At 46.3% G+C, this 14,671-nt stretch overlaps 1 protein-coding gene across 3 annotated transcripts in view; it reads left to right on the plus strand.

Moving 5' to 3' along the window:
- Nucleotides 1-14,671, plus strand: part of LOC139230015 (serine/threonine-protein phosphatase 6 regulatory subunit 3-like) — a 115,857-nt gene that overhangs the window by 25,799 nt on the left and 75,387 nt on the right. For all 3 annotated transcript variants that reach the window (XM_070861736.1, XM_070861738.1, XM_070861735.1), the window contains exon 3: nucleotides 13,280-13,466. In XM_070861736.1, coding sequence (XP_070717837.1) covers nucleotides 13,280-13,466 — 187 coding nt within the window. The remainder of the gene's footprint in view (nucleotides 1-13,279; nucleotides 13,467-14,671) is intronic.

Below are 14,671 nucleotides of genomic sequence, written 5' to 3' on the forward strand. Positions count from 1 at the left end.
TCACCACCTTCTCGAGGGCAAGTAGGGATGGGCAATAAATGCTGGACTTGGCGGCAGATGTCCACATCCCTTGAATGAATTTAAAAAATATTCATTTGTTAGCCGATACAGAGCATGATGGCAGACTATTCAGCTGTATCACGAGTGACTCCAGTATTCACACTAGCGCACTTTCCAGCTAGTATTGAGAGGTAATGATTGGGACTCGGAACCTGAGTCATCTTTTCTTTCTCTCCCAGCCCACAGCTATATCGGTTTGAAATGGGGTCTGCTCGCACAGAGAGGGGAGCCGATCTTAAACCACCTTGGTCTGTGCGTCTCAATTTCGCACTCGGCAGCGCATTTACTGACTGAGCAAGAAGCCGAAGACAACGATTATTTTTCCTCCTCGTGTACGCGAGCTGCTTTCCCACGCGAACCGAGAGTGAGAACACAGCAGTTTAGGGAATTAAAAAAAAAAACATTATTATTTATTCGTCTACGAGATGTGGACGGCGCAGGCAAGTCCAGCATTTATTGCCCATCCCTAATTGCCCTCGAGAAGGTGGTGGTGAGCCGACTTATGCAACTGAGTGGCTCGCTAGACCATTTCAGAGGGCATTTAAGAGTCAACCACATTGCCGTGGGTCAGGAGTCACATATAGGCCAGACCGGGTAAGGGCGACAGATTTCCTTCCCTAAAAGACATTAGTTAGAAACATAGAAACATAGAAAATAGGTGCAGGAGTAGGCCATTCGGCCCTTCTAGCCTGCACCGCCCTTCAATGAGTTCATGGCTGAACATAGTTGAACTAGTTGGGTTTTTAACGATAGTTTCATGGTCCCTATTACTAGTTATTTATTCCAGATTTTAAAAATTTTTTAATTAATTGAATTTAAATTCCCCGGCTGCCGTGGTGGGATTTGAACTCATGTCCCCAGATCATTAGTCCAGGTCTCTGGATCACTAGTCCACATGAATCTGTATATTAAGAAAAACAATGGTAATATGCAACTCAGTTTGATTTCTGTATGGGCTGAGTTGAAGTTGGCTCATTGCACCATCTCTATCCTGTTCAACCCTGAGATCTCAACCACCTTGCCTCCCCCACTCCCTTCCTCCAACAATGTGCAGACTTTGAAATCCTGAGCCTGGTATCACAGTTGTTCATCAGAATTTTTTTTTTCCCGTCCTCATTTAGCTGCCAATTTTCTCCTTTTCAGGAGGCGGCAACTCCCTCCAGGGGCTCAGGATTTCCCAATTGCCAGGCAGCCTCGCTGACCTCTCCATAGCTTGCCTTATTTCAACCACAACCTTAACTTCTCTAGATTCCGACCTTCTCGCGAACCGAGCATAATGGACCTTGGCTCATCACTCGGGAGTCTCGCTCAACAAGAGGCCTTGTCCGCTCATGGATTGTGTATGTGTAAATGTTACATTATAAGAACATAAGAAATAGAAGTCGGCCATATAGCCCCTCGAGCCTGCTCTGCCATTTAATACGATCATGGCTGATCTGATCATGGATTCGGGTCCACTTCCCTGCCCGCTCCCCATAACCCCTTATTCACTTATCGGTTAAGAAACTGTCTATCTCTCTTAAATTTATTCAATGACCCAGCTTCCACAGCTCTCTGAGGCAGCGAATTCCACAAATTTACAACCCTCTGAGTGAAGAAATTCCTCCTCATCTCAGTTTTAAATGGGCGGCCCCTTTAAGATCATGCCCTCTAGTTCTAGTCTCCCCTATCAGCGGAAACATCCTCTCTGCATCCACCTTGTCAAGCCCCCTCATAATCTTATACGTTTCGATAAGATCACCCCTCATTCTTCTGAACTCCAGTGAGTAGAGGCCCAACCTACTCAACCTTTCCTCATAAGTCAACCCCCTCATCCCCGGAATCAACCTAGTGAACCTTCTCTGAACTGCCTCCAAAGCAAGTATATCCTTTTGTAAATATGGAAACCAAAACTGCATGCAGTATTCCAGGTGTGGCCTCACCAATACCTTATATAGCTGTAGCAAGACTTCCCTGCTTTTATACTCCATCCCCTTTGCAATAAAGGCCAAGATTCCATTGGCCTTCCTGATAACTTGCTGTATCTGCATACTATCCTTTTGTGTTCCATGCACCAGGTCCCGCTGTACTGCAGCATTTTGCAATCTTTGTCCATTTAAATAGTAGCTAGCTCTTCCATTTTTTTTTTGTCTGCCAAAAAGATCTTCCAGCTTGAACACGCATTTGGGCATGTCGCGGCCAGTAGCGAGGTAGCATGAAGTTCATCTGCAGTCGGGCTGACTTTGAATGAGCCGTGGTCAGTCTTGCTTCTAAAAAAAAAGTTACATTATTGTGTGGGTGGTGAATTCATCTCTACCTCCATTTCTGAAAATAACCCAATATCCTGTGGGCTCTGCATTTTGTCATTAGGAACCATGTCCGAAGGGGTCTGTGACTTTTGTGAAAGAAAACTCCAGCACCCATTAACTGAGGATTGTAGTCTGTAAACCAGCCTTAACACTCAGACTGAATAAATCTTTGTTCTTATGATTTGAGATCACCTGAGCAATTTTCTCCCCGCCCCCTCAATTTCATTCCCTTTGCTCCAGTAGTTACTGGTTGTTGCCAAGTATGATTTCACAGCCACCAGGCGTACTCTCATCTCATCCAAGCGCCTGCTCTCTCGTGTGGGAGTCTGGACCATAAAGGCCTCATAGCTTTGCCCGAGCCCAATCCTGCCCCCACCTTCCATGTACACCCGCAGTATTTGTGTCAGCTGTGGCTCGGTGGGTCGCGCACACTCCTGAGTCAGAAGATTGTGGGTTCAAGTCCTACTCCAGGGATTTGAGCATATAAATCTAGGCTGACACTGCCAGTGCAGTGCTGGGGGAGCACTGTAATGTCGGCGGTGCCGTCTTTCGGATGAGACGTTAAACCGAGGTCCCGTCTGCTCACTTGGGTGGATGTAAAAGATACCATGGCACTATTTCGAAGAAGAGCAGGGGAGTTATTCCCGGTGTCCTGGGGCCAATATTTATCCCTTAATCAACATAACAGACACAGATTATCTGGTCATTATCATATTGCTGTTTGTGGGAGCTTTCTGTGCGCAAATTGGTCGCCGCGTTTCCTACATTACAACAGTGACTACACTCCAAAAGTGCTTCATTGGCTGTAAAGCACTTTGAGACGCCCGGTGGTCATGAAAGACACTGTAAATGCAAGTCTTTTCAAGCAGGAAGTCCCTAATTACTGATCAATACTAGCTGACGCTGACTAGTCACTATCTGCCTCCCTTTTGAAACCGCTGTCATCAACCTGCCCCCAAAATAAAATCCGCCGGGACTCCTTTCCTTGTTAACTACTGCCCCATCTCCAACCTTGCGTCTCAAAGATCCTTCAACGTGTTGTCACCTCTAGATCAGTAGCCATCGTTCCCACAGCTCCGTTTGAATCTCTGCAATTAGCCCCTCTTCGCACCCATACACCATTAACTCCAGAGTCCCCCAAGGGTCTATTATTGGCCCTTTCATCTATGCTGCTCCTTCATCTGCAGACATGGGGTCACCTTTCACGTGTATGCTGATGTCGCCCAACTCTCTCCACCATGCACCGTGACCCTTCCACTGCCTCCATGTTGGCGCTCTGCTTGCCCGACATCCAGTCTTAGAGCAGCGACCATTTCCTCCAGCTAAACATTGGGAAAACCAAAAGCCGCCGTCTTTGGCCTTCAATACAAACTCCGTACCCTTGCCACCGATTCCCTTGTTCTCCCCAGCAACATTCTCGGGATGAAACAAACATCTGTAGCCTCAGATATTCGACCCAAGCCCATATCCTCTCAAATGGACGCCAATTTCCACCTCCATAATATGGGCAGCTCATCCTCTGCTGAAACCCTCATCCTCTGCTGAAACCCTCATCCATGTCTCTGTCGCCTCCAGTCCCAATTGCCCTGGCTTCCCCCCCGCCCCGCCCCGCCCCATCCTCCACCCTTTAATCTTCAGCTCATCCAAAGTTCTGCTGTCCATATCCTGTTGCCCGTTACTTCCCTGGGCGAGAGTTACTATGGTGAACTTTCGAGCTCGCCTGTCATCAGCTAACTCAGTACAGGCTGATGATCAAATCGGTGACTGTCCTGGTTTGTACGACTCAGTATTGGGCTGGGCATTAGCTTTATTTTTTTTGAGAGAGCTCCAGAGTTCACTTAGCTCGCTCTCTCGCGCTCGCTCTTTTTCTCTTTCTCTCTCTCTCTCTCTTTCTCTCTCTTCTCTCTCTCTCTCTCTCTCTCTCTCTCTCTCTCTCTTTCTCTCTTTCTCTCTTTCTCTCTTTCTCTTTTTCTCTTTTTCTCCTTTTTCTCTCTTCCCCCCCCCCCCCCCCCCCCCCCCCCCCCCACAAAAAAGGAAATGTGAGGAAACAAGTGATTATTTTTGTCACTGTGATGTAATGCATTATGAAATATGACTTTATTTTCCTTGGTCTCAATCTGCATGATGCTTTTTCTTTATTCATTCCTGGGATGTGGGTGCCGCTGGCAAGGCTGACATTTATTGCCATCCCTAATTGCCCTCGAGAAGGTGGTGGTGAGCCCCCGCCTTGAACTGCTGCAGTCCGTGTGGTAAAAGTTCTCCCACAGTGCTGTTAGGGAGGGAGTTCCAGGATTATGGCCCAGTGACGATGAAGGCACAAGTCCCCAGATGTCAGTGACTTTGCAGGGTCGACTGGGCTGGGTGTACTGTTGTATCCGAAGCTGGTGCCGAGATCGATGCCGGGTAGTCCATCCGATTTTATTCTTCTTATTGTCTCTTGTAGCGGTTTGTTACAACTGAGCGGCTTGCTCGGTTATTTCAGAGGGCAGTTAAGAAACAATCACATTGACTGGGTCTGGAGTCACATATAGGCCAGACCGGGTAAGGGCAGCAGATTTCCTTCCCTAAAGGACATTTGTGAACCAGATGGGTTTTTACGACAATCCGATAGTTTCATGGGCACCATTATTGATAACTAGCTTTTTAAAAAACATTGCAGGTTTATTTAATTCACAGAATTTAAATTCCCCAGCTGCCGTAGTGGGATTTGAACTTGTGTCTCCAGATTATTAGTGCAGACCTGGATTGCTAGTACAATAACACAACCACTATGCTACTGTTCCCGTTTCTAATCACAAAGATATGGGGTGATGCCCGTTAGACCCAGTATTTATTCAGTGGGTGGACAGCTTTAAATCGGCTCGTAACCGTAGCATTTGTGTTATGTCGAGAACACCCATTGGATAAATATCGTGTGCCCCAGTTTGAGGTATTTTTCTATCTCCATCTTCCCAATCCCACGCAACTCCATGCGTCCTGGTGAAAGCAGACATTGGGGAGCATTCAGGGGTAGTTGCATTTTCGCTCCTGCTCCGCAGGCGGCACTGATTCATTGGTACGGTTGCTGGCAGACCTCGGGTACCTCTGCCAGCACTGGACGGGCAAGTGTTGGTACCAATGTTCCCGTTAATTTTTTTTTTTAAGTCTACGTGGCCCCTTTAATGGCCTGCACAGCCAATGCAAAATTCTGTGCATGCGCGTTTTATTCAATTTAAAACACGGCTCACAGGCTGCACGGGCGCTGTGTGGCCATGCAGCATTAAAGAGATCATCGGTTGGTACCCACTGCAACAGGAAGGGGTTCAGTTGGACCCCTAGCCAAGGCCAACTTTTACCTGAGCAAGCAGCCGTTACCTTGGTTTGACACCTCATTCATAAAACACATCTCCAACAACCCCGTTCTCCTTCAGTACTGCACGGAAGTGGCTGGCGAGTTGCGTGCTGCACCAGTTGCACAGGTACTACTGACTAAGCCAAATTGTTAGTGATCATATAACCGTGCCTCTTTACCAAATTTTTCTTCAAATACATAAACCATGAAATATTAAACTGTTGCCATGAGGAATTTATGGACTTCTTTGTCAGAGTCAGACCATCCGCTGAGCTGTCTCGGTTGCATCCCTTTCTTGTTTTCGCCCTGAACTTGCATCTTTCTCTAGTTTCTCTGCTAACTCTCCATATGCCCTCTCCAAGCTCATCTTGTCCATGCGTCCCACCTCCTGCTTTCTCAACCCTATTCCCACTAAACTGCTGACCACACAATTTGCCTTCCTGACCCCATGCTACCTGATATTGTAAAGGGTTCCCGCTCCTCTGGTGCTGTTACCCCCCCCCCCCCCCTTTCAAATCTGCCGTCATCACCCCTTCCTCAGAAAACCCACCCTTCGGTCAACAAAAACTTGCATTTATATAGTGCCTTTATTGTATTAAAATGTCCCAAGGTGCTTCACGGGAGCATCATCAGACAACATTTGACAACGAGCCACTTAAAGGACAGGTGGCCAAAAGAGATGGGGAGGGGCCGAGGCCACTGAGGGATTTGAACACAAGGATGAAAATGTTAAAGTCGCGGCGTTGCAGGTCAGCGAGCGCTGGGGTGATGTGTGAACAGGACTTGATGCGAGTTGGGACACAAGTTTAGATGAGCTCCAGGCCGGTCAAGAGATCATTGGAATAGTCGAGTCTGGAGGTAACAAAGATATTTAAGGCGGAGATGGACAGATTTTTGAGCAATTAGTGAGTCAAGAGTTATGGGGAGCGGGCAGGGAGGTGGAACTGAGCCCATGATCAGATCAGCCATGATCGTACTGAATGGCGGAACAGGCTCGAGGGGCCGAATGGCCGACTCCTGCTCCTATTTCTTATGTTCTTCTGTAAGGTCTGGAATTTCCTCATCCTCTCTTTCCTCCTTTTAAGCTGCTCCTTAAAACGTATGTCTTTGACCAAGTATTTAGACGCCCATCTTAATATCTCTTTCTTTGGCTCGTTGTCAGCGTTGTCGAAAAACGCTCCTGTGAAGTGCCTTGAGAAGCTTTTCTATGTTAAAGAAGCTACATAAATGCAGGTTGTTGTTTTGAGTCACATCTTGAAAAGTACCAATATTTATATTTGATCTCCTGCCTTCAGCTGCTGTCCTGCAGCCTTTCCCACACTTGCAGTGTGGACAGTGGCATCAGCTTCTCTCAGCTACACGTGCTGCGCTCTCGCGTTTAATTTGGTAAACTTCCACAAAATGATACTGGCCAATCATCACCGGATGTCATGGCCGAGTGTTCAATAGAATGGCCTCCGATATTTTGTCATCTTCATTGTTTAGATGCCCAGCCTCCCATATGAAAATCTGGGATCGGGAGTGCAACAGGATCATTTGAAACCAATGAGATTGTGTCAGATCCAAGTGGAAGAGTTGTAATAGCACCTTTCAAGCCACAGTTGGCCTGCTATGCAACAGTTAAGCAACACCTCAATTTTAAAATTCTTATCCTTGTTTACAAATCCCTCCATGGCCGCGCCCCCTCGCTATCTCTGTAATCTCTGTAACAACCCCCCGAGATGTCTGCGCTGTGCCAATTCTGGCCTCTTGACCATCCCTGATTATAATCGCACAACCATTGGTGGCCGTGCCTTCAGCTGCCTGGGCCCCAAGCTCTGGAATTCCCTTCCTAAACCTCTCTGTCTCTCTACCTCGCTCTCCTCCTTTAAGACGCTCTTTAAAACCTACCTCTTTGACCAAGCGTTTGGTCACCTGCCCTAACATCTCCTCCTTTGGCTCGGTGTCAAATTCGGTAACGCTTCTGTGAAGCACCTCGGGACGTTTTACTACGTTACGAGATGCTATATGATTGCAAATCATACTCCCCTGGTATGCAGTCTGCTGAGAATTCAAAGTTAATTTTATACAACAGAGCAAAGGGAGAATTTAGTGCAAAAGAAATTTGATCAGCTGATTTGAACTGTGACTTTGAATTAAGTGGGGCAGTGTGCCGATAGTGAACTATTAAAGGAGGATGAAACCTTATTGAACAGTTATTCCTCTTACTGCATTACACTTGCTTTATTTTTTCAACTCATGCGCATCCTGGCAAGGGATATTAAAATTGTGAAATGGACCGCTTTCCAATTTAGTTACCCACTATGAGCATTATATCACACAGAGTAAAGCCCCCCCCCTCCCTCTGTTGGAACATAAGAAATAGGAGCATGAGTCAGCCATTCGGCCCCTCGAGCCTGCTCCGCCATTCAGTAAGATCATGGCTGATCATCGACCTCAACTCCACTTTCCTGCCCGATCTTCATAACCCTTGATTCCCCTAGAGTCCTAAAATCTATCGATCTCGTAGTTGAATATACTCAACGATTCAGCATCCACAGAATTCCAAAGATTCACAACCCCCCTGAGTGAAGAAATTCCTCCTCATCTCTGTCTTAAATGGCCGACCCCTTAGCCTGAGACTATAACCCACCCCGCACCCCTCCCCGCCCCGATAGTTCTAGACTCTCCAGCCTGGGGTAACAGCCTCTCAGCATCGATCCTGTCAATCCCCCTCAGAATCTTATATGTTTCACTGAGATCGCCTCTCCTTCCAGAGAGTGCATGCCCGATCTACTCAATCTCTCCTCCTACAGCAACCCTCTCATCCTAACAACCTGCTTCAGTCCCACCCGTGGAAGATTCTCTTATTGGACCAGTGTGGCATTTTATCATTTGTCACAACAGTCACCCTGTGAAGCAAAATTACCATGTCGATGCAAATCTCTTGCATATCCCTTTAATGATGCACTGACGTCCACTCTGGGGACAAAGATTCCTTTCATTATTTGTAGCTCCCCTTCTTGGAATTTAACTGCTGTGTTAATGTTTTGTTAATGGGAGGATGAGAAATGATTTTTGGGTAAATATTATTGTTGGCCTGAGTATTTGCGTGCCCTCTATTGTGTCCATTAAGTTACCTCAAATGATCAAAGCTGCTAATTTTGCACTTTTTGAAAGCGATAGAATTGCAGATTATGATCCTCCAAGTGCCAGTTTAAAAATACTAAAGCCCAGGCAATAAAAACTGAATTTACTTATTCAAACACCATAAACCACTGGAACCTGATTATAAATGGGCAGAATTACAGAATGTGATCCCAAAACGCTGGTAAAAATCCTGTAATAAAAATGGAATTTTAGTTATTTGGTTATGCTAAAACAGTAGTAATTGATAGTTACTCTTAAATTTACATTTCATTCTCTTTGTTCTCCCTCACCCCCCCCCCCCTGCCCCTGCAGTAGATTTTGATCTAAGTACAAAGCTAAACAAGTTCTGAATTATGTGCTGCTCCTGATTTTATGACATTTATAATGTTAGTTGTTGGCAATCTTGCATTTGGGTCAGATGACTGTGGATGTGTGCAGTGTACCAAGGTTTCAGCTCATAATCTAGACCGATACTCCAGCACTGTAAAAGAAAGAAAGACTTGCATCTATATAGCGCCTTTCATGACCACCGGATGTCTCTAAAAGCGCTTTACAGCCAATTAAGTACCTTTGGAGGGTGGTCACTGTTGTAATGTGGGAAACACGGCAGCCAATTTGCGCGCAGCAAGCTCCCACAAACAACAATGTGATAATGACCAGATAATCTGTTTTTGTTGTGTTGATTGAGGGATAAATATTGGCCCAGGACAATAGTGCCGTGGGATCTTTTAACATCCACAAGAGAGGGCAGACTGGGCCTCCGTTTAACGGTACCTGTGACAGCGCTCCCTCAGCACCGCACTGCAGAGTACGCCTAGATTTATGTGCTCAGGTAACTGGAATGAGACTTGAACCCACAACCTTGTGACTCAGAGGCGAATTGATCATGCGCTGCAGCGAGCTAGAAATGCCAGCCATCCAATGAGGTATTAAACCTGAGGTGGTGCATGCCCGTTCTGTGAATCAGGCGGACATTATGCAGCTCACGGCACTATTAGCAGAGCTGGAAGATTTTGTGCCTGGGCCAACATTCCTCCCCAACTAACATTACCCGGAAAAATACAAACTGGTTCATCTTATGGCTAATTTTAGGCTGACGGAGCATAGTATCCTTGTTTACCTTTTTTTTTAAAAAAATTTTTCTACAGCATAGTGTCGGAGGTGCCGTCTTTTGGATGAAATGTTAAACCGAGGCCCCGTCTGCTCTCTCAGGTGGACGTAAAAGATCCCATGGCACTATTTCGAGGAAGAGCAGGAGCATTCTCTCCTGGGGCCAATATTTATCCCTCAATCAACATTACAAACAGATTATCTGGTCATTATCACGTTGCTGTTTGTGGGAACTTGTATGCAAATTGGCTGCTGCGTGTCCCACATTACAACAGTGACTACACTCCAAAAGTACTTTATCAGCTGCAAAGCGCTTTGGAACGTCCGATGACCGTGAAAGGTGCTATATAAATGCAAGTCCTTTTCTTTCTCCTGCAAGCTATGTGAACCACCTTGAAGCTTTTTAATATATGATGTTGTGCAAGTTTTAAGTATGTATCAACATTTATGAAATAAAAAAACAAAATACTTCTGATTTCAATAAATAACCTTTTAAATAAAAATCCATGCCCCTTTAAAAGAAAGCCTTGCATTTATATAGCGCCTTTCACAACCTCAGGACTTTCCAAAGCGCTTTACAGCCAATGAAGTACTTTTCGAGTGTAGTCACTGTTGAAATTGGCATGGGTGAAATTCTGGCCTCTTGCGAATCCCTGGTTTTAACTGATCCACTATTGGTGGCTGTGCCTTTAGCTGCCAGGGCCCTCAGCTCTAAAATTCCCTCCTTAAACCTCATCTCTCTACCCCTCGTTCCTCCTTTTAAGATTCTCCTTAAATCCTGCTTTTTGGCCATTTATCTTAATATCTCCTTATGTGGCTCGACATTAAAGTTTGCTTGATAACGCCCCTGTGATGTTTTACTAAGAAAGAAAGACTTGCATATATTACCTTTCACGATCACCAGACGTCTCAAGCGCTTTACAGCCAATGAAGTACTTTTGGAGTGTAGTCACTGTTGCAATGTGGGAAATGCGGTAGCCAATTTGCGCACAGCATGCTCCCACAAACCAATGTGATAATGACCAGACAATCTGTTTTTGTTATGTTGACTGAGGGATAGATATTGGCCAGGACACCGGGGATAACTCCCCTGCTCTTCTTCGGAATAACGCCATGGGATCTTTTACGTCCATCTGAGAGAGAAGACGGGGCCTTGGTTTAACGTCTATACCCAAACTTTACGTTAAAGGTGCTTTATAAATAAAAGTTTTTGAAAAAGAAAGGGGAAAAAAAAGTCTTGTCTTTTTATAACTGGGAAGAGTGCATTAGCTTATTTAGAAATTAGGGCAGTTTTCCAACAGGCACAGTGCAAATGAATTCTTGGCTGAAAAACTCTGCTGCTAATTTGAAGCCCAGACCCTGCCTGTATTCCAGTGTTTGTGGAATTGCACAATATCGTATATCATGCAGTGTTTCCATGAACTGTTTCACAATAATTGACCCTCGTTCGACCTGTTGCATCACTGCTGCCGACCTGGGCACCTAGCGCTGAACTGCAGCAGTGGGTTCAAAGGGCGATATATTTAATGGAGACGCAGGTAGGTCCATTCATTCTCCAGTGGCTCACGGGTCTCGCACAGCTCAGGCGCTTGGGAAACATGTGTTACTGTTACAAATATCTGCATCTACCTGAGTAGATAGTGGCAGATACTGAACATGAGAAATAGGAGCAGGAGCAGGCCATACGGCCCCTCGAGCCTGCTCCGCCATTCAATAAGATCATGGCTGATCATCGACCTCAACTCCACTTTCCCGCCCAATCTCAATATCACTTGATTTCCCTAGAGTCCAAAAATCTAATCGATCTCGGCCTTGAATATATTCAGAGACTTGGCATCCACAGCCCTCTGGGGCAGAGAATTCCAAAGATTCACAACCCTTTGAGTGAAGAAATTCCTCATCATCTCTGTCTTAAATGGCCGACCCCTTATCCTGGGACTAAGCCCCCTAGTTCTAGACTCTCCATCCAGGGGAAGCACCTCTTAGCATTTATCCTGTCAGTCCCCTTCGGAATCTTGCATGTTTCAATGAGACCACCTCTCATTCTTCTAAACTCCAGAGAGTATAGGCCCATCCTACATAATCTGTCCCCATAGGACAACCCTCTCATCCCAGGAATCAATCCAGTGAACCTTTGTTGCACCGCCTCCACGAAATAAACATTTAAGGGGCTGTGCTGGCCATTCAACACACCACGTCTGCGCTGTTGTTCTCACTGAAAAGCTGGCTGCGCGGGGTCCCTGCAGAGCTGCGCAGCTCACAGGGAACATTGCTCAGCCGGTCAGGCAGCATCTGTGGAGAGAGAGAAACAAGAGTTTACGTTTCAGGTCGGTGACCCTTCGTCAGAACTGGAGACGGTTCGAGATGTAACCGGTTTTAAGCAAGTACAAAGACAGGGGGAGGGGGAGGGGGAGGAGGAGGAGAGAACAGAAGGAAGGTCTGTGATGGGGTGGAGGGTGGGATAGATTAAATGACAAACGGGCTGATGGTGAAAGGAGATGGTAATGGGACAAAGAAGCAAGGGATGGGTCTGGAGGAGATCTCAGAGTTATCAGCAGCAGCTGCCGTCTGAAACAATGGGGGGGCAGAGGTTATGGTCTGAAATTGTTGAACTCGATGTTGAGTCCTGAAGCCTGTAAAGGGCCTAATTGAAAGATAAGGTGCTGTTCCTCGAGCTTGCGTTGAGCTTCATTGGAACAGTGCAAGAGGCCGAGGTCAGAGGGGGGGTGGAGCAGAGAATTAAAATGAAAATCCGCAGAATTGAAATTAAAATGAAGCCTCCGCTTCCGATTCAGTGTATCCGACTGGAGAAAGGACGACTTCTTGTTTGCTTTCTACCTTTCACCCTCTGGCTATTTCCTCAAAGTGGCCAGTCTTCATGTGTGAGTTAAGATCTGATCTGCTTGAAAAGGAAGAAGGGCCTCCCCAGCCCTCTGGGTAAGTAATTCTAAAGATTCACCATCCTCTGAGTGAAGACATTTCCTCCTCATCTCAGTCCTAAATGGCCGACCCCAGTCTCAATATCCTGAGACTGTGACCCCTGGATCTAGACTCCCCAGCCCGAGGAAACATTGTTCCCATCTCTACCGCTACCAGTTACAGACTTGTAATCATCAGAACTTCACCCTAGTGTTATGTAACTCAAAAGGCTCTCTTCACTCACCACCCTAGTTTGGAAGGATGAGGCATGTAACTGTATTGCTGGGTGAGTTCAGTATGAAGATTTCTCACACCCGCCACTGGGGCATACTGAAATCCTAGCAACGCTAATGAACTAGTTTCCCCGAAAATGCCACTTTGTGATACAGTAACTGGCTTTCAGCGTGAATATTTAACCTACCAGTTAAATCTCTTGTTCCAGGTACCCTAACATATCCTGCGAGATTCTGACGGCTGATGTGACACAGGTTAACGATGCTCTGGGCGAGGACGAGTCACTGTTGAGCCGTCTCTACGGCTTCTTGCAAAACGACAGTGTACTTAACCCTTTGTTGGCAAGCTTCTTCAGTAAAGTAATGGGCATCCTCATCAACAGAAAGAGTGAACAGGTATGTTCCAGGAACCATGGGTGCAGTGTTCCACTGTTTGGTGTACTCAGAGCTGCAGGAGTTGGAAGGTGGTTGTATTGTGTCCAGATCAACAACAATAACTAATTGGATTTATATAACGCCTATTAACGTAGTAAAACGTCCTGGGGCATAATCAGACGCAAAATTGACAATGAGCCAAAGAAGAGGTGACCGAAGGATACAACAACAACATCTTGTATTTATTTAGCACCTTTATCATAAAATATCCCAAGGCGCTTGACAGGAATATTATAGACAAGACATTTGGCACCGAGCTACATAAAGAGAAATTGGGGCAGGTTGATCGAAGAGGTAGGTTTTAAGGAGTGTCTTGAAGAAGGAAAGAGAGGTAGAGAGGTTTAGGCAGGGAATTCCACAGCTTGGGGCCTAGGCAACAGAAGGCACAGTCACCAGTGGTTAAGTGATTATAATCAGGGTCGCTCAAGAGGGCAGAATTTGAGGAACGCAGATATCTTGTGGGGGGGGGGGGGGGTGGTGGAGGAGGAGGAGGAGGAGGAGGAGGAGGAGTTTATGGGCTGAAGGAGATTGCAGAGATAGGGAGGGGTGAAGCCATGGAGGGATTTGGAAACGAAGATTAGAATTTTGAGATCGAGGCGTTGCTTAACCGGGAGCCAATGTAGGTCAGCGAGCACAGGGGTGATGGGTGAGAGAGACTTGATGTGAGTTAGGACACGGGCAGCCAAGTTTTGGATGACACCTCAAGTTTACGTAGGGTAGAATGTGGGAGGCCAGGAGTGCATTGGAATAATCAAGACTAGAGGTAATGCAGGCATGGATGAGGGTTTCCTAAGCGGATGAGCGGAGGCAAGGACGGAGATGGGCGATGTTAGAGTTAGAATTGGCGGCCTTAGGTAGGCAGGGAATTCCAGAGCTCAGGGTCTAGGCAACAGAAGGCACAGCCACCAATGGCTAAATTCCATTCTAGGTCAAAGAGGTAGGTTTTAAGTGGCGTCTTAAAAGGAGGAGAGAGGTGAGCTGAGTCAAAGGTTTGGGGTAATGTTCCCTCTAATCTGCGCGCGCTGTAATCTGCAAGTTTGCCTGCAGGCTGCTCACTGGCTTTTTACGCAGGAAGTGCCACACATTCGCAGTTATTTAAAGGGACCACACATTAAAAGAAGCAGACCGCAACGAACAAAGCGCAACTCACAGCGAACACTAGTTTG

The sequence above is a fragment of the Pristiophorus japonicus genome, chromosome 19 (genome assembly GCF_044704955.1).
Source record: "Pristiophorus japonicus isolate sPriJap1 chromosome 19, sPriJap1.hap1, whole genome shotgun sequence".
NCBI classification, from domain to species: domain Eukaryota; kingdom Metazoa; phylum Chordata; class Chondrichthyes; family Pristiophoridae; genus Pristiophorus; species Pristiophorus japonicus.